Source organism: Necator americanus, chromosome IV (genome assembly GCF_031761385.1).
Source record: "Necator americanus strain Aroian chromosome IV, whole genome shotgun sequence".
Lineage (NCBI taxonomy): Eukaryota > Metazoa > Nematoda > Chromadorea > Rhabditida > Ancylostomatidae > Necator > Necator americanus.
Window position 1 is genome coordinate 27,185,304 of NC_087374.1, and position 27,697 is coordinate 27,213,000.

General features: G+C 39.7%; 4 protein-coding genes across 6 annotated transcripts in view; 3 read left to right on the forward strand and 1 right to left on the reverse strand.

Annotated features, from left to right (window-relative positions):
- RB195_002868 (uncharacterized protein) overlaps nt 1–2,358 on the reverse strand; it is a gene marked incomplete at both ends in the record, with an annotated part of 2,522 nt that extends 164 nt beyond the window's left edge. The window contains 4 exons of the mRNA XM_064200315.1: nt 1,529–1,602; nt 1,986–2,087; nt 2,180–2,251; nt 2,320–2,358. Of these exons, the coding sequence (XP_064056196.1) occupies nt 1,529–1,602; nt 1,986–2,087; nt 2,180–2,251; nt 2,320–2,358 (287 nt within the window). The remainder of the gene's footprint in view (nt 1–1,528; nt 1,603–1,985; nt 2,088–2,179; nt 2,252–2,319) is intronic.
- A 7,806-nt stretch (nt 2,359–10,164) lies between these two features.
- On the forward strand, nt 10,165–11,918 carry RB195_002869 (uncharacterized protein; the record flags this gene model as incomplete). Of its 3 annotated transcripts, none has more annotated exons than XM_064200316.1 (5): nt 10,165–10,356; nt 10,452–10,505; nt 10,607–10,773; nt 10,834–11,026; nt 11,706–11,918. In XM_064200316.1, 5 exons carry the CDS (start codon nt 10,165–10,167, stop codon nt 11,916–11,918), a joined length of 819 nt encoding a protein of 272 aa, XP_064056197.1. The 3 variants fall into 3 exon arrangements, with proteins under 3 accessions (XP_064056197.1, XP_064056198.1, XP_064056199.1); XM_064200318.1 differs by having other exon boundaries at nt 10,276–10,356; XM_064200317.1 differs by lacking the exon at nt 10,452–10,505 and having other exon boundaries at nt 10,276–10,356.
- Nucleotides 11,919–13,861: 1,943 nt separating this feature from the next.
- RB195_002870 (uncharacterized protein) lies at nt 13,862–14,386 on the forward strand (the record flags this gene model as incomplete). Its single annotated transcript, XM_064200319.1, has 1 exon — nt 13,862–14,386. The coding sequence occupies one exon, from the start codon at nt 13,862–13,864 to the stop codon at nt 14,384–14,386; it is 525 nt and encodes a 174-aa protein (XP_064056200.1).
- A 12,637-nt stretch (nt 14,387–27,023) lies between these two features.
- RB195_002871 (uncharacterized protein) lies at nt 27,024–27,497 on the forward strand (the record flags this gene model as incomplete). The annotated part of the gene is made up of 1 exon (XM_064200320.1): nt 27,024–27,497. The coding sequence occupies one exon, from the start codon at nt 27,024–27,026 to the stop codon at nt 27,495–27,497; it is 474 nt and encodes a 157-aa protein (XP_064056201.1).
- Nucleotides 27,498–27,697: the final 200 nt, after the last annotated feature.

Here is a 27,697-nt window from a genome sequence, read left to right on the forward strand (position 1 = left end):
TTCTGTGGTTCACCGGCGCTTATTCCATAATTATGCCATAACCTTGCCTTTTCCCCTTCTTTAGCGTTTTTTTGAGTAGACTCCGAAGGACGGAGGTGCTGTATTTTCGCAGATTTATATTATCAAAGTGAAAATTATGTTGTATGGAGTTCCTAACAGATAAAACACCCTCGTTTAAAGGCATCACCCCACGAATCTGAGGTGGTACGGATTTCAGGTGGGTTATGCGTATACGGAGTCGTAGATTATGGAGAGAAGGGTGATTCCGCCCATTTCTTCCTAAAAACGGAAGATACGACTCCAAGTATCCTAGCTCGCTATTTTCTACGAGTTCGATTGGAGCGCGCTTGCTTTGTACACGCGCCGCGTCTACCGGACCGTTTTTACGGAAATTTGGAAGAGATGTGCGGAATCACCCTCCTCTCCATAGTCGACCCCGCATAGGAACTCTCCACCTGAAATCCGTACCATCTCAGAGTTCGTGGAGTGATGCCTTTAATGTCGCGTAAACGGTTGTATACAGGAAACCGTAGGCGTTTCATTGAGGGGCGGCGCACCTTTGCAGTGGCTGGGTGAAGCATTTCTTTAGACGGCGTCGAGCAAGGGTCCCACCCCTCGGGAGCAAAATGTGCAGAGGCCACGAAAATCCATTTCAGCTTGTATTGTTTTTTACGGATTTAAGAGGAAATCACTTAGTCACTGAATCACTTATGGCTTTGAGTTTTCCAGGCTTCGGCCATGATGTCAAACCGTAGCTGTTAATAAAGATCAATCAAATCTTGAATGCAACTCAAACAAATCAGTGAGAGTTGAGTATTCAATAATGCCACGATACACGGACAATCGAACATGGACTCTTATTAGGTTCGATTCCGTCATCTTTGGGGATTTCACCGTCATAAAAGTATCACGTATGAACGATCTGTTCAACTATATCACCTTTTGGATGTTTAGAGCTGAAGATAACGCTTTGTTACTTGTGCGGGAACCGTTGTCATACCCCTTACTAGTATTTTATTCTTTTTTTTTTTGCTATTTGCTTTTCTCAGCCAAAAATGTTGAACAACGTACATAATGTCTTGCCTAGCAGAGTATATGCAACTTCTTTGATAATCTACTAGTAACGAGTAACGCTTAATCTCTCTATTTTTTCAAACCAGTAAATACTCCTAATTTTTTCCCGTTTATGGCATATTAATTAATAATTAATCACAAATTGCAACTTGAAAATTCGCCTTCTCCTTACAAGTGTTGTGCTTTTTAGAAAATCAGCAATCAAGGCTCTGAGTAGAAGCGCATGTTTCTCTCTGTTTAGTCCCCTAGGTCCTTAAGGATTCCATCCTTAGCTCTTCCCTACCGTATTCCCTAAGTGCTTTGACTTGATCCCCTCCTTTGTATTAGTAGTACTAATTAAAGCAAATGAGTTACAGAAACCTTCAACTTTTCTAAAGTTTTGGTGTTTGTTAAAACTAATGATACGCCCCTACATCGGTTACTAAACCAATATTTGTGTGATAAAGTGCCGTACCGCGAATCGCCGTGCTTTTCCTTCAAAGCGGCGAGAATGTTGTTCCGTGATTCGGTCACGTTATTGCGTATGCCCTGAAATGAATGGAAGATTGTTTATTCGTTTTTGAAGATTGATAGTCACTATATTTACTGTAAATAGAATGTCTGAGAATAAAGGTGCATTGTTTACGGATGTTTACCGGCAAAGATACTTCCAGTGAGTTTATATAGTTAGGTTTGCAACCGTGAGACTAAGGCTTAGTTCCGATACGTCCTAAGAAAATCCTCGAGGCCATTAATCCATAGTTCCACTGTTCAAAGTAATGATCTCTCTGTAGTAAGTGATTTTCATGAAAGTTCATTCTTATCGGCAAACATTTTGAGGTGATGTGCTTAGAAATGTTCCCTGTGCCCACAATTCAATACTCTGTTCCAAGTTCTTCTCTGACCCATTCCACTGAAGCGAGAAAACTTACCGCTAAGATGAGCTTATGTAGTTCTGGATCCGTGCACTTAGCATCACCTTCAACTGCTCTCTTCTTACGTCCTCCGCAGCCGCAACCGCATGGCATCGGCAGCTGAAAGGTGCCCAATAAGGTTGAAGTTTCACTACAGCTGTAGGTTTTGGTATTTCTTGACTCCCTCTAGATGGTTGTATTAGCGTTCTTACCGCGATTGATGGAATAGAGAAGCATAGTCGTTGACAGGTAATCTTTGGAGGTTTTGGAAGACATGAAGTATCCTGAAAACAGGCACTTAAAGCTCATAAACTCAGAAATTCGTTTCAAAGGTAAGAAGTATTCTGCATACTTCACATCCGCATCCACATCCACCTCCTCCTCCTCCCATTCCTGGGAAGAAGATAGCTGCCGTTCCAGTTACCACTGCGAGAAATAATACGCTCCTCTAAATTTGATATCTCATGTGTTGACAAAATATCAGAAAAAGCTCAATTTAATGAATATCTGCTTAAGAAGTCTCTTGGTGTATAGAAACAAGTAGTGGAAGCACAACACACAACAGACAAATGATAAATAGGTCAAGCTCACCATAGCGGGCAAGGTAGTTGGGGGCGATTAGCTGGGACACGTTTCCTGGAGTCAGTTTATATAGCGATCCGGGATGGACGACGGCCCACCGTTGGAGGACTGGTCGCGGTGAACGGGCGGGTTTGCCGCTCCATACCAGTAACGATGCGATGATAAATCGTGATTCGTAAGCATTGCGTAATGATGCGACAAGCACGGCCAACCAAATAGTGAAGGGAGTCGAAAAATGGCCGGATCAGTTTGTTTGTTTTGTTAAAGCAAGAAAATATCCGAGAATGATCTTCAATTAATGCACCTTTCTAATGTGGACGAAGTTTTCGCTGTGATATTTTCTCCTTTCTTGCTTCGGCAGATTCTCAACGAATGTTTGAAGTACGATATATTCTAAACCCTTGTAATCCTATCCACACAACCAGTTGGCTACAAGAAAATTTTGTTTCTACTGAATTTGTAAAGGATAACCATAAGATACTATACTAGTCTCATCGTTCTTGTTTCTTCTTTACTGTATAATTTTATATAATTTTATGGTGTGCCGTTGAGAGTAGTAATTACTGGATCAAATAAATAAGTAGTTTGACAGTATTTACGAAATATTTATGAATCACTGATGCTTGCATTGTCTTGCATATTAGACTAGGTCGTGGAGAACACTATCATTTACTCACTAGGATCAAATTAATGATTTTTTTTTTAAATTGGATGTCATTCTGTTAACATCGTGCTTCTTCATAAATCTTCATTTTTGTCGCTACAGTGCGATTTCCCGCATATTTTATAATCCTACGCTCTTCGAATGATAATGTGTTAATCCCATAATATTCTGGTTGTTATCAGTGATCTTCTGCTCGGAGAACGTTTGGCTTGACGGTAATAACTTGATTTGTTGGATGACTAACAAATGCGTGATAATCGTATACGACTACGAAATCATACATACATCATGTAGATTTCGAGGCCAATTAGAGGTTATTACAAACTCGAAGTTGATCGAGACGATCTGTTGTTTACAGGTGTCCTCCCTCTCGAAGAGTTGTCAAAAGAACGCCCTCAGACTTAATTAGAACAAGTGGTCGAGTTTCGCTAAGGATCTAATGGCTTCACAAATTATTCTTTTGATCTTTCGTAGTTTGAACGCTCGAACGCACGGAACATTTTTGAATAAGGTGTTAATCGAATACAACAAGTTCGTTGCAAACTTGCAAACTCTTCTTGTCTGACGCGTGTTCTTCCCGCTCTTGGAGCAGCACAAATATCAAACTCCTTATTTTTCAAGTTATTTTTCTAGTCAACAAATATATGAGCGTTCGAGATAATTTTCTCTGTTCGGCTCTTTCCAGTGAGCTTCAGGAGAATAACGAAAATGCGAAGAATCGCCTACAAATTCATAGACTAGAAAGCATCAAGAGTACATTAGGTATCAGTTTAACCAACGATGCTACTAATTACATTCATGTCGAAGAAATGAAAGTCTGAGCTTTATTACTAATGAAATTTTCGATAAATTCGCTAATAATTATCTTAGTCTTCTAGATAATCTTCACATTTATAGGAAAAATGAGAGCCAGTTTAGTTTATGTCTTGGATATTGTGTCTGTAAGGTGTTGACTTATCGGATAAAGTGACGTTTCTGGTGCCTCTGATACCTCCGAATCCTGCAATTTTGAGGGGATTTTTCCGCATTGTTGTTGGGACGCTTCCAAATCACTTTGTGGTCCCTATATACTAATGAACAAATGCAACACCGAAATTTCTTTTCCAAAAGCTGCTGTTAGTGGTTGGTTGCTTCAAGTACACCCTGGGAATCTGATGATTACTCATACAACGGCATTAACGATAGTTGCCTTCTATATGGGAACTTGTAACCTAACTAAAACCAGATACGAAAGCAAAACAGATTTACTCGGTGAAACCAGCTGATGATCAACTTCGAACGACATTCCATATCCTAAGAATTCGCTTTCGAAGGGCTTATCGAAGGCGACATCAGTCATCAAGCCGTCTTAGCAATGAAGAAAACCGGAGAGATCCGGCCGACGAAAAACATTGGTAATGATGAGATTTACTTGGTGACTCATACTTGTACTAGAACGGCTTGTTCTTTTGAGAAAACTCAGATGAAGGAGTGTTTTATTCGTTGGTACTTTTACAAGTCAGTACTGTCTCTGGAGAACATAATTGGATGGATGTTGATTTTACTTTTTGTTGAATATGGATAGTTATTATTCAAAACTTCAATCTTCATGGACCTTTAAGAATAAGAATTGATTTTACTCTACCCCCTTCTTTGGTTACTTTCGTCTATGTGTCTACTCCTAAGAGTACCGTATCACTTCATTTGTTGTCAATTTGATCACACAATTCTGGTGGCTCTGTTCTAATTCTCAGCACCACTTAAATTTGGACGAAAACGACAGAATCCTCATGTTTCAAGTTCCTGATTGACTGCAGTGGTCGGAGTAAGCATTTTCTTAATGTTTTCAATTGAAGGACGGATAGCAACTAATATATTGACTAAAAATCCAATTTAAATCAACGGAAACAAGTTGAGCTTCTCGAAAACAGACGAAACGTCATTTCAGAATAGGAAAAAAATTCTACTCTCTGCATCGACTTCTGCATTGTTACTGTTTTATTATCGCTTTGAAATGAGAGGGATTTTTGATGCATGCAAAATAGCATGAATAGCCTCATTTATCACGCAATAAAGAAGGGTGAGAAGGATTTCTGAGCTGTGTAGCAAACGATGCAATTCATGTAATTTTCATTTATTTCCATCGACATTCCTGTCGGCCATCCACTGCTTTTTTTTTAAATTTATCCCATTCGATGAAGGAGTAGCACGATTAAAATATGTGTGTTGACAGAATCACTGTCTATCGAAGGAAGTGCAACATCTACGAAGTGGAATATTTAGCGAACGGTAGCGTGCCGCGCAGAAGTAGTATTCTAAGTCAACCTTTGCTTGAACTAAAGACTTTTCACTGTCAATGCATGATCGAAACATCGATCGCAGCTATGCACCTATCCAGCAGTATCGCTGTGTTGTACATTCACTCCCACAATCTTTTGGTATTTCTTTCAATGCCTTCTTAACTTCTCTCTCTCCTCACCATTTCACCTCTTTCATAAGTCCAGTCGTTCCTTCGTTCCTCTTTCCTTTTTGATTCACAGGTTCGTTGTTCAATTTCTCTGGCATTGATTTTCTTTTCATCTTTTTTTCCTTACTGCACCCTGTCTTAATTGATCAAGTTTTTTTTTTTCGTTTCAGACATTTACTCACATATATGTGCGTCGATTTACTCCACTTATTTTCGAAGACGCGTACACGAGTCTAAATGCTACCTGCAATGTAACCATTTGAATATACGTACGTCTGGGCACGCTCATACTGTACAATTTGTGCAGTTCGGCGGAAGTTACACAGACATTGCAGAAAGGTGCTGTCATCCAGCACACAGCCGAAGCCCAACTCAAGTAGGTCAGATGCCTAAAGCGAGCACCGCTGGTAAAAACTCTTCGTTTTGTTGCGCTGAGCTACCAGACACCTGAAGTATGTCGGTCACTCAGCGTGGATCGGTAGCCCATGAGAGGCCCCAAATCTCACAGGCTGGATTATTGTTCTTGCAGTAAATAGAGGTTGGGCCCTCAAAGGCGACACTCTCCGACGAAAATGCAAGAAACCGCTTCAGGCGACAATACTATCCCGCCGCTTATGTCAAAAAACCTTCATTTGTTCATTTAATCACTCGTTCATTCACTGTTTAAACGCATCACCCCACGAATCTGAGATAGTGCAGATTTCAGGTGGAGTATTCTTATAAGGGATAGTAGATTATCGAGAGGCGAGTGATTTCGTCTATTTCTTCTCAATTGCCGTAAAAACGGCCCGGAAGATATGGCTTTAGGCGTTTTGGCGCACTATTTTCTACAGGGAATTCAACTGGAGCGCGCCAGCTTTGTGCGGCACCGCATCTTTCGGGCCTTTTTTTACGGCAATTAGGAAGAAATGGACGAGATCACCCTCCTCTCCATAATCTACTATCCCTTATAAGAATACTCCACCTGAAATCTGTACCACCTCAGATTCGTGGGGTGATGCCTTTAAATTATTACATTCGTCAACCTCCCATTTCCTTCTTCCTTTAATTTTTCCACTCGTTCACTTGTTTCCAACGTTTGTTCATGTGTTCTTGCTTTGGTAACGTGTGCAAATTCTCCGTCAATCAATTTCTTACTCGTTTAATAAGGTGGTTACGTGAACGTTTATTTATTTATCAATCCCCAACCCTTTCTTTCATAGAGCTCCTAATACCAATTGATTATACTATATACATCTCGTATTAGCGATTAATTATATATGTACTATTATCACAGCACAATTATTTTGTTATCGCACCGTTTTCTTGTACATCCACAAGTTATGTAGGAAGATGAACCTCACTAAACCATAATTTTCCCATCGCTTTCACAGGAAATTTTATTTTGGGAGGACGAAGGGAGAGAGGTAGGGAAGAAGACGAACGGAGTCAGTTATGTGTTCTTTATTGAAGGCAGCATACCACGATGCAAGAAGCACTCCATAAAAAATAGGCTTATGGGTGTAGATCACGAGTATGGAGTTATCACGGTCAATTCCCTCTACTTATCCTGAAAGACAGCGTGGGAAAACGTCTTGTCGATTGGATCTCACTACGAGGCAGCCAACAACCCGTCAAGTATTGAAGCGCAGATGGACGCGTCGCGTCTGATACTGAGCGAACTTGTTGATGCTGTCTCTTTTATGGCGCGTATGGTGCCCTTTCTAACGCTGATTTTCTGCATATTCAGGGGATGAGTGTAAATAGGGTCATGTCAGATTTTTGAGGTTGCCTCGATCATCGCTAAGCCGAGCAATTAGCTATGGGCGCACCCTGTGAAGATTCACAGCCGTTGCCACCTAAATAACTGACTCTCCCTAACTTCGTAGCTGATCGTACGCTGCATCACCGGCTAGGATACGATTTACGAGCCACTAAACTGTTTTGGAGAAGACACATCCATTAGGATTTTTTAATTTGATGAAAATTTTGAGGAGCAATATTATGATATAGGGTGATTTCAAAGTTGCAGCCGTATCAGAAACAAGAGAAACCCTCACGTGAAATGTGAGGGAAAGATGCATCCAACAGCTTGAAATTACGCATATGAGAATTTTTTTTGAAACCGAACATTGTAGTTTTCAAAAGTAATAGAGGTGAGGATTATCGGAGTATTCGAAGTATTAAAGGTTCCAAGCTTTTTGTGGGCTACGTTGTTCATGTGAAACTTCCGAATAACGTGGTACTTGTGAAAGAGGTGAAGGAATAGAAACGGAAGAAGGTGATGAAAAGGTGGGACTGTGAATAGGTGCTTAAGAGTGGGACCTGGAACCCTGAGTCTGGGAACCTTGAAATTGAACCAAATTTTTTGTGTTTTTCCTTTAAGAGTGAGACCTGGAATCCTGAGTCTGGGAACATGGAATAAAAGGAGTTTATTTGATAAGATTTCTATGATTCCTGAAGGTAATATCTATACAAAAATCGCTCCTTCTCTCTCCTAGCACCACCACACAAATATCATGTTTTATTAAGAACATTGCTTTGTTATTAGTTCCGTAATTTCGACTACTCGAACCTTTCTTCATATTTCCTTGTGACTGTGTACTTAGCTCTCTGCGTTTCTTTGATCAGAAGGGTATCTGAGAAGGTTGTCTGCGTCACGATGAACAACTGGAGCGTAGTTCCGACAAAATATGGATGTTGACATCTCTATTCACTGGATGCTCAATGCCCCAAAGGCATTTTCGGAGTATCCGACGGGGCCTCCTTTACCGTTCCACGTTGGGAGCAGTTGACAGTGATCGCGCTCATCTTTCACACTAACTCTATTTTTCATTTCTTATATGCCGCTTTTAAAGAACTAAGCAACAACAAATCCTTTTCAAAAACGATCTATGCTTTTAGAAGTAAGATTCTGCATCAAAGATCAAAAATTAGTGAATTTCATATCTGCGTACGCGATAAATCCCTTGGGTCGACTTGATATTCAGTTATTGCAGTAATCACTAATTAGTTATTTGATTGTGCTGATTAAAACCAATTGCTATAAACTATTCGAAGCAACATTTTGCGCAAATTTAGACTCAGTTACTTTTCGTTTGTTGACAATTCATTGCGTTGAGTTGATAAAGCAGGCAAACACCACTAATCTTGTTCGAGAAATAATGTTTTATTCAGGTTTCAGGTCTTTTCTATTTTTTAAGATGTTATTTTCTACATTTTCAAACACAATTAGCGTACAGTCAGCTTTTTCTACATTCATAAACAGTGACAATTAGAAAGATATCAGCTTCTCGTTGTGAACTCCTTCGCGTTCTTCAGTAGTTCGTTCGTTTTTACATCCTCTCTATTGCCAATCCGTTTTATAGAATTTAGAAGTGTTCAATATCTCCGCAGATGTAGCTCTTTTCGCAAACACTATTGTTATTATTCACCTTTCTCCGCTTTGAAATTTTCAAAGGAATCGAATTCATTCCCAAAAATGCTGGTCTGACCCACAATGTGTATTCGTATAGATTATGGAGAGAAGGGTAGTCCCATCCATTTCTTCCTAATTACTGTAAAAACGGCCCGAACGATACGGCTTCGGGCGTTCTGGCGCGCTATTTTCTATAAGGAGTTCGTTTGGAGCGCGCCAGCCTTGTGCACGCGCCACATCTTCCGGGCCGTTTTCACACCAATTAACAAGAAATGGACGGAATCACCCACCTCTCCATAATCTACGATTCCATATACGAATACACCACCTGAAATCCGTGCCACCTCATACCTCGTGGTGTGATGCGTTTAAATTGCCGCCACAAACATATTTTGACCGCCTTTTTGTAGCGAACGGTTGGGCTGCACTGTGCGTAAAGGTACCATAAGGAACCCTAATCTGTGCGCGGAAATTGATGGAAATCGTTGCGAAGTTATATTTTTCGTAATAGGAGATGAGAATGCGCAAGGCAAAGGCTGACTCGGCAGTCACTGGATGATCGCCTGGTTCCCCTTACCGTATGGCCGAGAAGTGGTCTCTTCAAACTACGATATATATCAGGTTTTGAAATCGACATTCTGTCGAATCGTTCCGCCAAACAATATCAGTGATGTCAGAAAGAATCCCTCTGCTACTTAACCTCACATGCTTATTTTTCTGGAGAACGCTCTTTTAGCCTTCCCCAATAATTAACTTAATGTGCTGACAATAATGGTTGCTATTTTGTGGACTCTTAATTTGTTTGATTGTTTGAAAAAAGACGACATGTGAGTGAAATATTACATGATACAAATGTGTAAAATAAATGGACCGCCAAGAAATAATTGGTCAACTGAAATTAAATAAATTTAAAAAAGAAATTAATTAAATGATATTAATTAACTAAATCAATTAAATTAATAACTTTGTGTCGTGATATCTGCCTAGAGAACTTTTAATAATTTTGATTTTTGATTTTGCTTTTGTTTTCGTCTAATATTTCTATCATTACGTCTACATTACTGTTTTGTTTCTTTGATTCTTCGGTTCACAATTAGGCTGTTTCCAGATGGTCAATGCAGGAGAAGTTTCTGCAATAAACAGCTACGTTTTTGGTGGTATATCAATTTGCCTTAACTCCTTTTTAATTTCGGTCATCTGTTATCGATCAGTGGAAGTTATGGGTTCGTACAAATATATGATGATCACTTCTGCTATACTGGACCTACTATTTAGTGCTCTATTTATTGTTGCATGCCCGGTGAGTTACATTTTCAAACCTTTCCAACAAAAACCGTCTCGGATGGAGATTTCACTATTTTTATTATTTTAAGAGTAAGTAGTATGTAGTAGCAGGTTTCTTCTGAGCGTTTTCATGCTGACCAAGGCACTTCTTGCCCGTCCATTGAGGTAGAAATTCTTGATTGATTCGTAAACCTCTGAGCTTTATGTTATACATTTCATATATCAGATGGCTTTTGTGTTCCCGCTAAGTACTTCTTGATTTGTAGACATTTGCCGCTATGGAAAAATTGTCTTCGCTGTTAATCGTTAAAGGAGGAATACCACTTCCCATGTCTTGGGCAAGATTAACGTTGATTTTCTTTATATTTCTGCTATGTCAGTCTATTGTAACTCCTCCGTGTCTTTTTGTTTTTCGATATCTTCAAATTTGCAAGTGAGTTGTAAGTTTGTAACTGACAGATGCTTGTCAGAGAAGTCAATAAACTCGTTACAGAACAAAATTCTTAGCTCAACACTACCGCTCCTTGCGATATCTACTCATTCTTCCTTTATTTATTTCAAGTTCTTCTTGTGCACTGATGTGTTTTGCTGCTTGGCCGACTCAGTTTGATCTTGCGTACTTCCAAGGAATCGCAATGAAAATCCACGTTCAACGAAATGCCACCTTCTTGGTTGCAATGCTAAAAGTGGGTTCTTTCAGCTATGAGGAGTTAATGGAGAGCAACTGTAGCGTCCACTTGTAAACACTGAGAGATGAATCAGTTAGATTTTCCTAGGGACATTTCTACTTTGTATTACTAAAAAAAACTGTCGATTTTATGGGAGAAATTTGCGGAAAGTGTTCCACTCCTTTTACTTTTACTCATTTCAGTGGTGCATGATTGTTTTGCTTTCATTGAGGTTCGAAATAATCAGAATAATCAGAACAATTAGCATAGTTAGCTTTCACGGGTTTAATTGCAGCACTTAAACAAAGGTTGCAAAAGAATACTATAAACCACACCAGATCAGGGAAATATACACGGATTGAAATCGTGAAGACGTCAAGGAGAAAATTTATAAGATCAGCTGCCCCAATAAAATAATCAGTATTTTTGAAGCAGACGCAGAATAGTACATCAGTATGATACGAAGATATATTAGACAGATATAAAAGATATTGGATATAAGTAGTCTCCTGTAGCAGCCGATTTGCTTGTTCGTAGGACCACGATGTGCGTTTTGCAGCAGCTAGGAAAGGGAGAGTAACATTTGAGCGGAAAAGTTGCCCGCATCATGGTAGATGCGTTGCTTTCATTCAGATAAAAAACTACCAAATAATACTACTATTAAACATTCTTCATTTTATAACAAATTTAATTTCAGAATGAAAAAGGTTTCGACAGTCCATTCAATATTGTTCAAAGCAAAACAATGCTGATAACATCTATATATTTGATTATCATGATGGTGTCTGCATTGTCAATTATGTTGTACTGCACAAAACGGATTATGATAGCAGCTCGAGCTGGTTCCAATGAAAAGACTCGAAAACTACAAATGCAACTTTACAAAACGCTGATAGCTCAGGTAGAGTAATTACTGCTTGCATCCTTATTCCTAAACACTCTGAACAACTAATAAGTTGTCATCAACAACATATCTCTCTTTTCAGTTCCTCATCCCTTTTATTTTCATACACATACCATTTTATTTTTCTGTACTTGCTCCACTATTCACCCTCAACACTGGATGGTTTTCGAACTATTTGCCGTTTCTTTTCGCTTGGTGTCCGGCTATTAATCCTTTTGTTGTAATATGCTTTATTAGTGACTACAGAAAATATGTTTGGAGAAAATTTCGACGAGTGAAGGAGGAGCATTCGCTGACGATAAGCATGTTCCAGAATACGACTCAGAGGCGGTGAAATTTGTTTTATTCCCCACTACTCTCGAGTTTCATTCTTCACGACATGTATGTATATTTAGAATCATAAAAGTAGGGATTAGTTTGATGTGGAGATGTCACCTCACATTACTGAATTGGATGACTGGTGATTGATGCTATTGATGAATAGATGATTAGCGAAAGGTGCCTTGACTCACTTTGACGTTAATTTCTTCATTCGTTCGCACTCCATATTAGAACCTCAACTATCGTATTTCGTTCTTAACCGTTATTCACATAAATTCTCTTAATTTTCCACTCATTTGCTTTATTAATGAAGAAAAGATTTTTTCCCCTTTTTGCGTTTGAGGCTCATTCAAAACAACCAAGTGAAAAAGTGCTCAAAGTTTTTGGACGAACATAAATCTCATTTTGAATACGTTCCAAAAACAGCTGCAGTCAAATGCACATTCCGTCACTGGTTTCAAACACACTGCATTCTGAACAAAAGCAAACCCTCCGAGAAGTCATTGCACATCAAGGTTCCGACTTCTGCTCAGCTGCTCTATGTCATTCACCGTTGTGGCCACTATTACTGTTTCTCCACTGCAGTTGAATGTGTATGAATCAAGATGGTAGGACAGAATAAAACGATTACTGGCTTCTATTCTTACCAGTCGACCAGTAACGCTACTGGGCCTTTGCATTCCACGGTCTCGTAGCCGCCTACAACATCTTCGATGCTCTAAAACAACACACAACAATTAGAGGGACATGCGAAACCCTGCCGATTCACCACATAGACTCAACGTATAACTTCTATTCTGAGCTGCATGCGAATTATTTACTGCGCAAGCATGACACTGAATCTCGCTACCCTGAGGTAATCGCTACGCGAGACGCTTTCGCAAATGTTTCCGTGTTAAACCTTACGACGTAACCACTCAATGAGGCAACGAAATGATTAAGTTTTCTATGCGCGTTTACACTGGTTGTAGTTGCAGCTTGTAGGAGAATAAAAGTAACTTTAGATGCACTTCTTCAATTCAGCTACAAGCAGCAACTATAACCAAATAACATCTAGAGTGAGGTCACATATATTGATAATATTATATTGCACATCTAGCAAGCTCGAGGTGTATCTCAGTCCTCTATTTGGTATGTAGTACAACGGTTAGCTTTTGTGAAACCTCTCGATTTCCTGAATTTGATTTTGTATTAAATTGGCTAACACCATTTTGCACAGATATGCGGAATATTAGGGTTTTTTGACGGCCAGGCTCGTTATTTTTATGACTGTATCGTCGAGATCTTATCTTGCTAAACGTTGTTGAGTTCGAATCAACAGTTCTCTCGATTAATTATGTTTTAAAACACATTTTTTTGCAAGATATGAAAGGGTTTTGTGACCTGAAACAACATAATGCACGATGCCCGCTATAAGTAGGACAAATTTGTACTCGAAGTTCCCGCTACATTTTTGAATTCAGGAGTAGACGTTAATTGGTGCTAAAGTTAGCTAGATGTATTACTAAGACTTTCACAACCTCAGGATGGCTGAACTCATTAGGCAAAGCGGTATGATAGAATGGCGGCAACCATAGAAAAATGCCGCCAAAATTATTATATTTTCGAGCACTCCAGATCTACTGCATATGATATTCTCCGAAGAAGATTTTCGTTTAGCCGGAGAGATGAAAAAGCCGCGAGGTTCAGAGAACGGAGAACCTAGAACTATCACTAACTGGGATCTTTTCGCCACGCTAGGTGGCTCTTGGGAAGATTCCGCAATGGACAGCATCGACGAAGAATACGATCGGCTCGTCGAAAAACTTCATGTCTGCAAGAGGAAGGCTCAGAGATTTAAAACCATGAGACGCCTGTCTCCGGAAACTCCAGAGCTGATGCGTCAGCGTGAAGCTGCACGAGCAGCAGGCAACCAGGAACTCGCGTCCGAGCTCGCAAGGCTTTGCAGAGAGGCGATAAAAGAATACCTCAAGGAGAGAAGGGCAGAAGTGTTGGTTGAAGCTACAAGGTGGGAAAGAGCATTCGCTACGCCCGTCGAGAATTCGCCAATCGAAGGACGAAGAGAACTGCTCTCCGGGGAACCTGAAGGGAACAACCATTTTGTCGAGAAGGGAAATGAGAAAATCATCCACGACTTCTACTCTCTTCGATAGTCATGTCCACTTGCCTCCTCACCATCTGAGGGACATGGCATTCCAGAGGTTCTCCCCTCCGAAGTACAACATGCTATCATGTCGGTAAGAAACCGTACGGCACCCGTTCCCGACAGAATAAGACCAGAACACCTGAAGAGCCTTCCGCCACTACTCATCAACACCCTGGCGAGCCTCTTTACACGTTATCTGGCGAAATGCAAGGTTCCTAAACAGTGGAAGACCAGCTAGACCGTGTTGTTGTATAAAAAGGGAGATCCACATGAAATCTTCAACTATCGCTCAATCTGCTTACTGTCCGTCATCTACAAGCTCTTTACAAGAGTGATCCTTAATAGGTAAACGGAATTTGTTAGAATAAGCAGGATTTCTCCGGGCTGCCCTCTTCTACACGCTTTGACCAGTACTGATTAAGGCTTTATGTGGCGTCACCTCAAACTTGGGTAACTAAACCGAAAAGAAATACAATCACAATGGCATAATAAAAAAAATACGAACAACAAACTAAAAAACCAACAGAATAAGCGAATTTTGGGGAAACAATGAAGGAATGGGCCTGCCTTTCGAATAATGGGAATCCTACGGAGTGTGGTTCCTGAACAGAAAGAGAATTTAAAGGACGCTGCGTCCTTTGTATCTTTAAAGGGTGTCGTAAGAAGTTCTATCTCGCGGAAGTTCCGCGATAATAGGATTGAAAAAGCTTTGGATAAAAGACAACCATGCGAGCAAGCAGGGTTTCGAAAGGGATTAAGCACGATTGACTACATACACACTGTCTCGAAACTCGTCAGGGTATCGCGCTGTGTCTCACCTCTGTCGACTTAAAGAAGGCCTTTGACTCAGTTGAGACAGAAGCAGTCATGGAGGCCTTGGACAACCAGGGCAACACTACTCAGTTGTATAAAGGAACTTCGAAAGTTGTACAGTAACTATACGAAAAGAAACTGCCATTCTACGAGAATGTCATCATTAGCGTAGACAAAGAGGTCCGACAGTATGATACAATATCACCTGAAATATTCACGGCTACTCTCAAGAACGCAATGGGAAAGCCGGATTGGGACGACATGAGAGTGAATGTGACATGGAACATGCGTTGACGGTTGGCAGTAACACTGTTTACGCTCTGCTAATGAAATGGTAATGATAACATTTGGCATCAGCCAAGCGGAACGAATGCTGATCGAGTACGACGAAACATGCGGATGTGTCGGTCTTCAGCATTAATGAATGAACAAGACCTTATAACTTTAACTCCCTAAGGTTAGTTATTGCTGTCAAAGTTCGCAATTCTTTTATCGCAAGAAAACTTTAAACAAATCCCCAGCAAACTCAGGTGTGGTGAGACATACGCTTATCTTCGCAGATTAATTCCCGATTGGCATTACAAATCTACACAGTTTCAAAAACGCAAGAAAACCGACAACAAGCAAAAAAGTGAAGTAGATGCCAGAAGTTTTTCCCTTGATATCTCACTTTTGTGTGCTTTTGTAGCTCTTAATGTTAATAATCCAATATTTCATAATGGCTTTCCAATCTATTGAAAATTCTATGGACGGGTACTTTTTTCTTCAAGGCCTAATTAGCGTCGACAAGTAGAAGAAAACAACAAGGAGGTGGGTGCTCCACTTAACTTTAAAAACACGTGTCTATATGGCAAAATTAGGGCTGCAAGGTACAAATCCTATGGAAGTATGTCATGAAAAGAGTATACTATGACAACTGTTTTAAAGGCATCTCCCCACGAATCTGAGGTGGTGCCAATCCAATTATAAGTCTCAGTTGTCATGGTATGTCACCTTCGCTCTGAAAAAAGAAACTTCCTTGTATGTTTGCTCGATTGGAGTATGACAGACGCGGTTTTCCGGGTAGAAATACGTGTTTGTGCCAGGATTACAGACAGCGTATCACAATTTTGACGTGTTGCGGAAACCACTCCAAATACCTTTGTTTTTCTTTTTGTTTTTCTTTTTTAAAGTGTTTGCACAGCCGTCCCCTCTGGTTCCTATCATCGGTCATTTTAACGAATATCTTCTGTAATAAATTTTTCGAAAGTTAACTCCTTGCGCACGCACAACCGAGTAGGTCTGAAAAATCGAGTTTATAAATGGAAAGAAGAAGAGCACAATGTTACCAGTTTCAACAATCTATTAGAATGTTCGTAGGTGTGGAAAGGATGAGTTAAGCTGATTATAGTTTCCAATTATAAGGCATAGATCTTTCTGAAATGAATGAATCGTTGATGAAACCAATGAGTTTGCACTCTTGTGGTACATTCTCAAGCAATGAGCAGCTCTTCGGAAAGTTTCAGCAAAAACACTTTAATTAACTGAAACCTTTTTTCCCATATTTGTTCATTCTCTCATTTCCACATCCTCTTCGCACTTTTTCACTTTCTCAGCAAACCGAGTCTTTTCAAATTAATACTCTTGGCAGTGAAAATTCTTTTCTCCATTATTGTTCAGATGATGATTGATTCACCACGTGAATTAATTATACCACATATTTATTAATAGATGAAAAATATTGTAGCGAGTTTGATGAGACGATAACAAGCGTCAGTGACATCTGGTACAATCTCAGAAAATCGATGAAGCATCGATAAGCAGAATAGAAGTTTTTACTTCTTGTTTTTGTAGTTGGTCGCCCTTTTTTCGTATAGTTAACTATGACTAGGATTTCCTCATAACCGTAGTCATCGTAAAACCCTTTGCTGGTAGTATTGGTGTCTATGGATTACTGCTGTGTCGTACGGTAGAGGATGCTCCAATCTCCGCATTCGAAGAATTAGCACATCAGAATGACATAATTAGCACATCAGAATGACTTCGCCGTGACTGTACTTTTGAGAAGCTTTTCAGGAGCAGAAGTAGTCTGGAAAAGAATGTGTGTCACAGTGCTCAAGAGGGATAAATAGCCGCTGACACGTCGTAGTGAGCGAGGCGCATGTTCCGTTGCACACATACTCTCCGTTTTCTCTGTATATATTTTTATTTGTATATTTAAATGTACAGCAGCCTGAAAGTCCGGCTAAAGCCGGACTTCATGCTTTTTTTTGCACTCGTTTCGCTCGCTTTCACCGATCAATAAGAAATAACAGTAGCAACTTTTTTTGTAAAATTAGAATCGCTTTTTTCTACCAACGCTTTCTTCAATTTTTTTACCCGAAAATTTAAGCATAGGTGAAAGATTTTATGGTTTTTCCCTAAACGCTCAGTTCAGTATATTTGAACAACAATCAAGCTTAATTTTACGTCTATGTTCCTCTCAAAACTCCACAATTTGGAAACATCATTCAAACTACTAGTTTCCTCCGTTCTCAACCATTAGCAAATAATGAAATGACGTGAATATCACTGTCGTAGTGATAAAAATAACGTTCTACGTCAGATCGCATAAACTATTGGCTACTATGTATTGTATTTAAGCAGCCGTTCGCACGTGTGTTTCCTCTTTTTGAAAAAAGGATGTTAGCAGCGTTAGGGAGACATGCTGGGAAATAGGTATGTGAAGGAACCATAGAAACCCATTCTACTGCGTATTGCCCATGTACGACTGTCTTTGAATCTCAGCATGCTGAAACAGTTCTTAATTGATTTTCTTGAGCTGTAGCCAAGATTGTTATCGATTGATTTGTTGAATTTTCCAGGCTCTGACGAAGGCGATAACGGCGTAACATTAGTTGTTGTTTAATCAAGGCGACCAATAACAATCTTGGCTACAGCTCAAGAAAATCAATTAAAAACTACCATTCTACTGCATTGGGGCTCCCGCGCACCAGTCCGACGCAGCAAAAACCGTCTCTTCTCTCTCTATAAATTTCTGGCACTGGCGCACCATTCCGACTCCATGGGACCCGTCGCACCCCATTTTACAGGTATCTGGCTATCTGGCTCGGGGCACGAAATCGACGTCGGAAGACCCGTCTCCCTCTCTTTTTGGAATTTCTTGACTGAGACACACACACATACACTGATGCACACACGTGACAGAATACGCCCGTTATTATACAGCATGATAGTTTGCAAATTTGGAATTTGGAATTTGAAATTTGAAAGTATACATTCAGATTCATTAAAAGTTTATTTGCTCTCACAAACACATTAAAGAAACTATCTTTCCTTATGAAGGCCAACATCGATGTCCACATAGACTTGGACAATGGATAAATGGTAGAGTGCTCGCCTATCAGGTGCATGACGATGGTTCGGGGTCTCAACGTTGCAGAATTTTGCATCATTGTGGAGTATCTTCGTGACACACAGACAAGCACACACACATACAAACACGGACTAAGCGCGTTATTTTATAGCGCGATATTCGTATCAATATACAGCTATTCATTATCAATATACAACTATTCATACATAGAGTCATTTCGTTTTCATATATTCGGAACCAGAACCTTCTAAGTTGCCTGTAATTAATTCTTGGTAGTTCTTCTTTCGTTGTTTTGAGACTCTAACGATTTCATTCCTTATTCGTTCAATTCTGTTCATGCGTGCGTAAAGTAATCCTTTTTTTGTATCCACTTTTGGTGGAACAGTTGTTAACTTCTTACATCTTTCAATCACTTATCCGGAATATCGCGGAAGGTGTTATTTTGCAACAAACTTTCAAGAAATTTTCACGTGCCGCTCTAGTTATCATTTTCGTCTCCATAAATGAGTTCCATTCATAAAATTCATAAGTTTTATCCTTATGCAACAAGGAAAGCTCAATTAAAAAGCTTTGTTATGCCTGCATGCTCTATTGTAATGAATTACAGAAACGGTGGAATTCTCTGAAAAGGTGGAAAACATTTCAAAGGTATGATATATTTATTTCTTCTCAGTCTTGATAAACTGAGATGATATTCAAACAACTCCTGAAAATGGGTAAGAGAATAGCAGCGATTACAGTAGATACCAACCGCAGGGCGCAATCAATTATCATGATCATAGATCCGATGGAGATTCAGATCTCTGGCAAAAAAATAAAACGCAGTTGGATGATTTTGCAGAGTGCTTGTTGTGGACCCTTTTTGTTAGGAGCTCGAGATTTGTTTCACTCCTATTCGTTGTTGTTTAAATGATTTAGTTGTCTTAGATGAGCCTCAAACTAAGGAAATCAAATTTATTTCATCCACTGATAAGCATCTAAAGGTATGGTGAAGAGCAATTGTGTCATTAATGGATCAGAACAATCCTACACTGTGATAACATGAGGTCACAATATGAAGTAGAAACAAACCAATATCCAATATTTGTTACATCAGCCGAAGTACTAGTGTCTTTTGCTCTTTGGTAGTGTTCATTCTCCTGTTTAGCAGTGACGTGAGGCGACCTTTTCACTCCAGACTAAATCCTGTTTTATGCTTCTAGACATGTGCGCATTCAAAGCGAATTTGAACGACATTTGAAGAACCGAACAGACCTTTCTGATTGCTATTCTGAGAAACGCCGTTCGTCGACGAGTGCTCTTTTTTCACTTTTCGAAACCTTCTCAGAACAATTCCTCTGTAGTCGCTAATAAAACATATTATAACAAGAGGATTAATAGCCGGACACCAAGCGAAAAGAAATGGTAAGTAGTTTGAAAGCGACCCAGTACCAAAGGAGAATAATGGAGCAATTATAGAAAAATAAAATGGAATGTGTATGAAAATAAATGGGATGAGGAACTGAAAAGGATAAATGTGAGAGAGTTGCTGGTAATGATTTATTTGTTTGTTAAAATGAAAGATTAGGAATAAGATGAAAAAAGGAAGGCTATAAATATTTTACCTGCGCTATTAGTGTTTTGTGCAGTTGCATTTGTAATTTCCGAGTCTTTTCGCTGAAACCCTCTCGGGCTGCCTTCAAAATCCATTTTGTGCAGTAGAGCATAATTGTCAATGCAGAAACCATTACGACAATCAAGTATATCGATGCTACCAACATAATTTTGCTTTGTGCATAATCAAAAGGATCTTCGAAACCCTCGTCATTCTAAAACAACTTTACTTACCTTAAAATGAGAAAGCTTCCTGATTGCGTGTTTACCAGATTCTATGTTGGTTTGAAACTCGAAAAGATTAATTCTAACTGCCTCAAAAGCTCCCTTTGATATGTAACCATGCCTGCGTGTTTGCAACGTTCCTCTTCTGATTAAAACACTCCCTGTCTTTCATTTCCTCTGTTCAGTCGGATGATATGTCAAATATGCCGCTGTTGCAAGCTATGAAAATCTTATAACAACCAGAAATCAACACGACATCCCACTATGACGAACGAGGTTCATTGAAATTTGAACATTTCAACTCCTGTGAAGCACTTGCCTACTTGTCGTGATCTGAGGCTAAAAACAGAATCTGAAACTATTCTGCTGGGACGACTACAACGAGGATGTTGTCAATTTTTTTTCTTCGGAATATCTCGTGGACTTTGCATATCTCTTTTCAAGTTTGACGACGAAAATGAGCTCATGAGAAGAGGATATTACACTGGATTTTTCTATTTTGAACTTATCAGAGAGCGAGGCGAGCACTAAAAGATAGAAGGAACGAATAATCAAGATACCACTCTCCTTTCGCCTTAACGAAGGGTAAAGATTCAAAATTTTCGCCAAAATTATACAATTTTCGCCAATTCACCAAGAAAACTCTTTTTTGTCGGAATTCTGTAATATATTGAATGATAAAAGGGGAGATTTTTGCAACTAACAGAAAATAAGTATATTGTTAAGCAGTGCTAGATGATTCATTTGTAACTGGTTATTTAAGGTCCCTGCATCTTTTCTTCGTTGACTCGTCAAAGCGTTGAAACTTTCTTTTAAGGTTGCAACGAAGAAAGTTGCATTCTGTTGAATATCGAATCTGGTCATAATTTCTCCGAAATATGCAGTTTCAGCTTGTGATGGCCAAGCTGCGAAACATATTAGAATGCAAATAGAAGTTGAAATAAATAGAGGAATAATTAGTAGATAACGCAGGGAGCGGTAGTGTTCTGCGACAAATTTGGTCCTGTAACAAAGTAACCGTTTTCTGTGAGAATCACTAGTTAATACCAAAGAGTTACAACTCACTTGCAAATTTGAAAATATCTAAAAACAAAAAGACACGGGGGAGTCACAATAGACTGACATAGCAAAAATATGAAGAAAATCAACATCAATATTCCCCAAAAGGTAGAGAGAAATACACTACCATCAACGATTAACAGCGAAGACATTTCTTCTACGGCAGCAAACGTCTGCAAACCCGGAAATGGTTACTGAGAACACACCAAACTTTGGAGTTTGGAATGGATGAGGTTGTAACTGCTAGAGATTAATGAATTAATCTGAACATTTCATCATCATAGAAGTGTATGATGTGGGAGGCAGTTCATTGGACAAGTTATCCGGATGTGTTGATGATGATGATCAAAGGGTTCTTATGCTACAGATATTCAAAAATGTAATAACTCACTGGGCTTCCAACAATACACACAACACTAAATAGAAGGTCGAGAACTGTAGAAACAATCATCATGTATTTATACGAACCCATAATTTCCACTGATCGATAACAGACCACCAAAATTAAGAAAGAATTAAGACAAATTGAAATACCCCCGAAAACATAGCTGTTTATTGTAGAAACATCTCCTACGATAACCATCTGCAAATGGGATTACTGTAGACCAGAGTTAGACTGTAGCAGTGTCAACGCAATGCAACATTAGACAAAAGCAATCACAGGTCACAAATTAGCTCAGACTTCACTATTTGTACTTGTTTACTGATTTGATCAGATGAGTAATTTGTTGCCCTCCTTTTGCATTTGGTTCACATTCTTCTTTTTTTTCGAAAAATAGCGAATCTACGATATACTCATCACAACCGTTTTGAATATCAAGCCATTTTCTGGAAAGAGTCCACATGCATTTCTCTTTATAGAAGAGCAATGTAGAAAAGGTATTTCCGATTTCCGAAAGACTGACGGGTCAACTTTGCCGTGTGATTTCAATTCTTTGTGGGTATGAATTATGAATGTGCTGAGTGATTATAGTGATGTGTAACCTACATTGATCTCTTTTGACGAACTCCACAACCCCACAGAGATAAGGATTATAACAAAAAATGGAGTTGGAAAAATACTAACATGCATATATTTTTATACATCCCATAATTCCACACATTTTACGCGCTAATTGTTCTATATAAACTCGTAGCGCAAAAACATGTGTTCGTCACAAACTCCTTCAACGACTTAAATGTTCAACTTCCAACTGTAACAACTATATGAACAGCGCTTTATCTCCTTTTCACTTTGTATATGTTCTTTAAACTCCTTTCTATATTTCACCTTTTCATCGCTTAATTCCATCTGTTCTCAGCATAAGATCAATTCGACAAGTTGGGTGTATTAGGGGCAAACACAGACCGTTGTATTTGCGAGAGATACGCTTTTACGCACTATGAATGTTCGCGAGGCATTAGTCGTAGCCCTCCAGGTATAGGATGCCAGTTTCACCTGACCAGATATGCAAGAAGAAATGCCTAAAAAGCAAAAAAGTAAAAAAAAAACACCGAACAGTCGGGCTTTCCTTTCCAAAGTATCCCTTGCATTTTCGTAGATGAATTGGTGCTTTCCACCTCGTATTTTAGAACAAATATTAACAAATGACAATAAACACTTCAACTCACATTTCTAAACGCTTCACGTATGTGAACTTCTTAAACAACTGTACTTGATATATGGTTTCAAACAACTTTTATCATCAAGGACTTTTCTTTTTTGTTCGTCTCAAGATGCGCGATTGTAAGAGCTGCAGACGCAGCAAAATGGGTGGGGGAAAGTGGTGGGGTGGGGCGTCAGCGAGATGTAGCAGAAGAGAAGCGCTCAGGCTACTGTGCCGATTGTAACGCTGTAAGGAGTCGACGTAAGGTTGTAAGGAGTCTGTAAGGAGCGATTTTTGCCGCTAATTAGCCTCCTGGGTACGTAGCAGCACATCATACCTGGCTACCCCTTGTCTTCGAGTTACTGCAAGTTACTACAGTTACTGCTTCTAGTGGAAACAAATGCATCATCGCAGAAATGAAAGCTTCCATATTCTGCATATGCATTTACTTACTTTAACCAACGGGCTGGTGTTTTCTCCTGACGCTTTTAGCTATGTCCTCGCCATGTCGTTCTTAAATGTAGTTCTGCCAACCCTTTTTGATTTACAGCGCGCACAGAATCCATAAATTCCTCACCTTTCCTTAGCCTGTTTGGTGTCTCGCGTAAACTCTCTAAACGACACCGAGCGACCAAAATAACTTCAGTTCGACAATATCTGAAGGTTGAACGCAACGAAGCGCAAAGTGTTGTTACCAGATTCCACTCCTTCTAGGTCTTTGGCCTATTTTAGTTAGGCTTTGGTAGTGTGCTGGATGACAGCATCTTCTCGGAATATCTGTACAACTTTTGCCGTATAAATGCGCACGTAACAAGGGTCGCATGTGCCCGGAACGTAGTACTCAAGCGTCTGGTTGCATTTGGTAAAGTCAACGGTAGGGAGCAGGCACTAATAAGGCTGGTATATGCTCCCTCGAACATTTACTAATCTGATAACACCAATGATAATGATAATGGCAACACCATTGACTATCTCTAATAAATAAAACTCAAAATACGCAAAGTATTCCTCGGTAAAATAGTTAGAATAGTTAGACTAGCATAGTTGGAAGTTAAGAAGTGGATAGGTCTTTTCTTGAGGGAGTTAGTCTTGATGACATATATATGCAGTCCGAATATCTTTAAGGCATTAACTGCGACTGCCTTCGGTAGCAGTTGAGTAGATTGAAGAGAAGGTGTTCATTAAGCAGAGAAGCGGAAAAGGCATCACTCTGACAAGGTTGAGTACATTCGTGGCGATTGCAAACCCTCTAAAATATTGGAAGTACCACTACCAAATTTTAGCTTCTATACTGCTTTTCCGAGAATATTGGAGAAGTAAGTAGTTACACGTACGTTGTGAACATATTCACTGTCAACTTATATTTTCCAGAACTCCCATTAGTTTCCTTCCAAAAAAGTTAAACTATATACATGTGCATACATAACTCTGGCTGTTCCTGTGTGCGAAAAAAGAGAGAAGAGAAGTCGATTATATGCACCGAATGTTTCTAGAAAACAAAGATTAAAGAATCTTGTGAAAAAAATCTACAAAGCCATTTGTGTAGATGAGAAGAAAGATCTAAATATTGTTTTTCAAATAAAAACGCTCTTGCCTTATTAATTAACTAGTAGTAAACGAGCAAGAAAGCAATCTTATTAAAATATGCGTGGCATGTGATTTCGCTATGCTTGTAGGATGGGAATGTGTTACACTTTTCGAAACCCCTTTGTTGTGACATTGACGAGGTGATTCATGCAATTTTGTTGCATACAATGTTTGGATGACACTTCTTTCAAGCAGTGACTGATTGGGCCTACTTATGCCATGACATTGTCGACAGTAAACACGTGTACAGGTAAACATTTATTACAGTACATAATAGCAAAACGACCTGTTTTTCACTAATTTCAAAATTTCTCCTAGTATTATACAAGATCCTCAACAACGGTTTACCGCCTCCTAATAGTGTGGAGGTGACTCTGGGGGTCGAGCTGCGATGCACAGCGGAGGTACTCCACTGCTCTGGCAAAGCTGAGAACGAGATCGACACCTTCGACATTCCAAATTCTCGGAATCGAAAGCTTAGGGAGGAGTAAAACACTGCAAAGATTTGCCACCATCTCAGCAAAATATTGCAAATTGGCCCCCTGATCCATATGGGTTGAGAACACTATTTCTTTTTTTTTTTAGAAATACGACGCAGCTACAGGATGGAAAAGGACATCTGGGGGTACTATATGACGAGTTCGTACACGAATACTCCCAGTCACAACGCGATTGGCACATAAAAGATCCCAATGGACCCAAACGCAGACAACGACCTGCTCCTCAAAATATTATGACTTCGCTGAACATGCTTCGAAGTCACGTGCGACAAGCTAGGGTCGAATTTTGAATGTTCCCTATGAACTGCGCAAAAAAGGACTTTGGGACTTAATCCGAATATATCACACATTGAGTAGTTAGTGGCAAACACCAGCTGCAAAGAAAGTAGCTGGAATATCTTTGGTAATGCAACCACAAATAAAATTTGGAAGCAGCACGAAGAAGAAGGTTAAGTCTCAAAGATGTAAGGACCTTCGTAAATTATAATATTCTAAAAGCATACATAGCTGAACGAAGACGGAATTTGTACCTATTATGGTCGTGAGATGCAAATGACTACGAAGAAATTCTAATCGAACCTTTTTTGTTCCACAACTTCAGCATCAAACCCAGAATTCCCGCTTGAGAATTATCATTCCTTCCTAAGAAGTCTCTGACATATCAATCCACTTGGAATGTGCAACGAATTTTACTGCAATTCGTGATTGTTGAGGTTTTGAAACGCGTATTGACCTGTACATGACTTTCGGGGCCAGTCCATGTAACAATTCAGTGTTTTTATCAGCCCAGGCAAGTGTCATACAAATTTATCAATCCAGAAGGGATGAAAAGCTTTCTGAGACTTGAGCACGTTGAACACGTTGAACACTTGAACGAGATGATAAACCATTGGCCGTGCGACCACCGCGGCCTTCTTAACGAATGCGCTACACCCATACTACCATTCCTTATTCTTCGTCTTCAGATGAGAATTGCGATCGAACAAGGCACAGCAACTGGATTGATTTCATTTTTTCCCGACTTTCCTTGTGCTTAGTGGATTCCTGATCATACAATTTTAGCGGTTCACATGACTTCCTTTTTCAGGGAGAGAGGATTTTTCAGACCAGTGGAAGATCTCACGAACTGTTCATACTATAAGAAATTATAACGGAGATCCTTCGAATTTACCGTCTGATGTGATTGTTGAGTCTCTTGTACAAAGTATTCACGAAACACTTATATCAAATACGTTGGATGAAGCTCATGCTCAAGGGCAAGCTAAATTTCGCCTGGGTTTCAGGCTTTAGACTACACCAAGATCGTTGAAGATTATAAGGGTTTCTCGGCGATGTCGTCTACTCCTTCTCCTAATTTTCGTAGACTATCAGAAGGCCTTCGAAAGCGCAAATACTAATGTATTACCGCCTGTCTTGGATCGACATTAATCGATACGAAATTCAAGAAATTTTCTTCTTAATCATCTTCCTGAATGTTTTGACTGATTAAGGTAATTTTCGTTATATCTCGACATTTCTTCCATTCTTCACCATTCCTTAACCCTCGGTTCTCAAGACAGATATTGAGCACAAGAGCCAATTCTCCCCACCCTTCGTCAGCTTCTGCCATACTCCGCCCGTGAGAATATTCTACCATAGGTCGCCAGTGGACAGCTTCTCCTCTCCACCGTCTTTACAAGAAACGCCCACCCGCCCTCATAGTCCGTCTACTACAACCCGATCTAACTGACTTGGATTATTGTCAACTCTTTTCGACGTCATCTCAATACACCATGTCTGCCATTATTCGCCAACAAATAGGCTTAGTCAAGCTGCAAATACGCAAGACGCGAAGACTTCAAATCAACGCAGCTCCAGATCATAACCGATAACGAGCTCATCGAAGGTATCATTCCACACACTGACCTTCAAGGAAACCTCATTAAAATGTGGAAATCTACAAACGAGATCGTCACTTCGTTCTGGAAACGATGGAAAGCTGAGAATCTGGTCAGTTTGAGGGAGCAGTACAAACGCAGTCACCACCACGCACGTCTCGAAATCGATGCACAACCAAGCCTTGAAGACTACGTTGATTCTGTGAAACGTGGACAGTGGAAACTTGGACAAATAATTGGCTCCAACGATAAATTTCAACGTGCTGTCAACGTTCGCGTGGCTAACAAAAACATCATTACAAGGTCAATCAATTTAATCAGTCCACTCGAAGTGTTATATTCCAGCAGAAAAGAACAACAACCAAATCGACACTGTAAAACCTCTGTAGCCGCAGAACCACATCATACGATGACCACACGATCAAAAACGAATGCCATCCCCAACGTTATTGTGTCATGTGTGACCCTTCTAGCAACTTTGATAGGATTTGCTTCATCTGAAATGGCCGTCGTCAACAGCTGATGCTCTACCAGCTCATCAGCAGCGAAGAAAATCATTTATGCAGATCAATGTATGGAAAAAGGAATCGCCTTGGTAAGTACCGAAGGAGATAGAGGAGATAGTAAGGAAAAGAAACTGTGTTGGCTTCCAATCCAGTGTCCATTGGGGCACATCAGAGTAACGATTCCTTTACCTCCGAACTCCGGATATTGTGGCAGTAA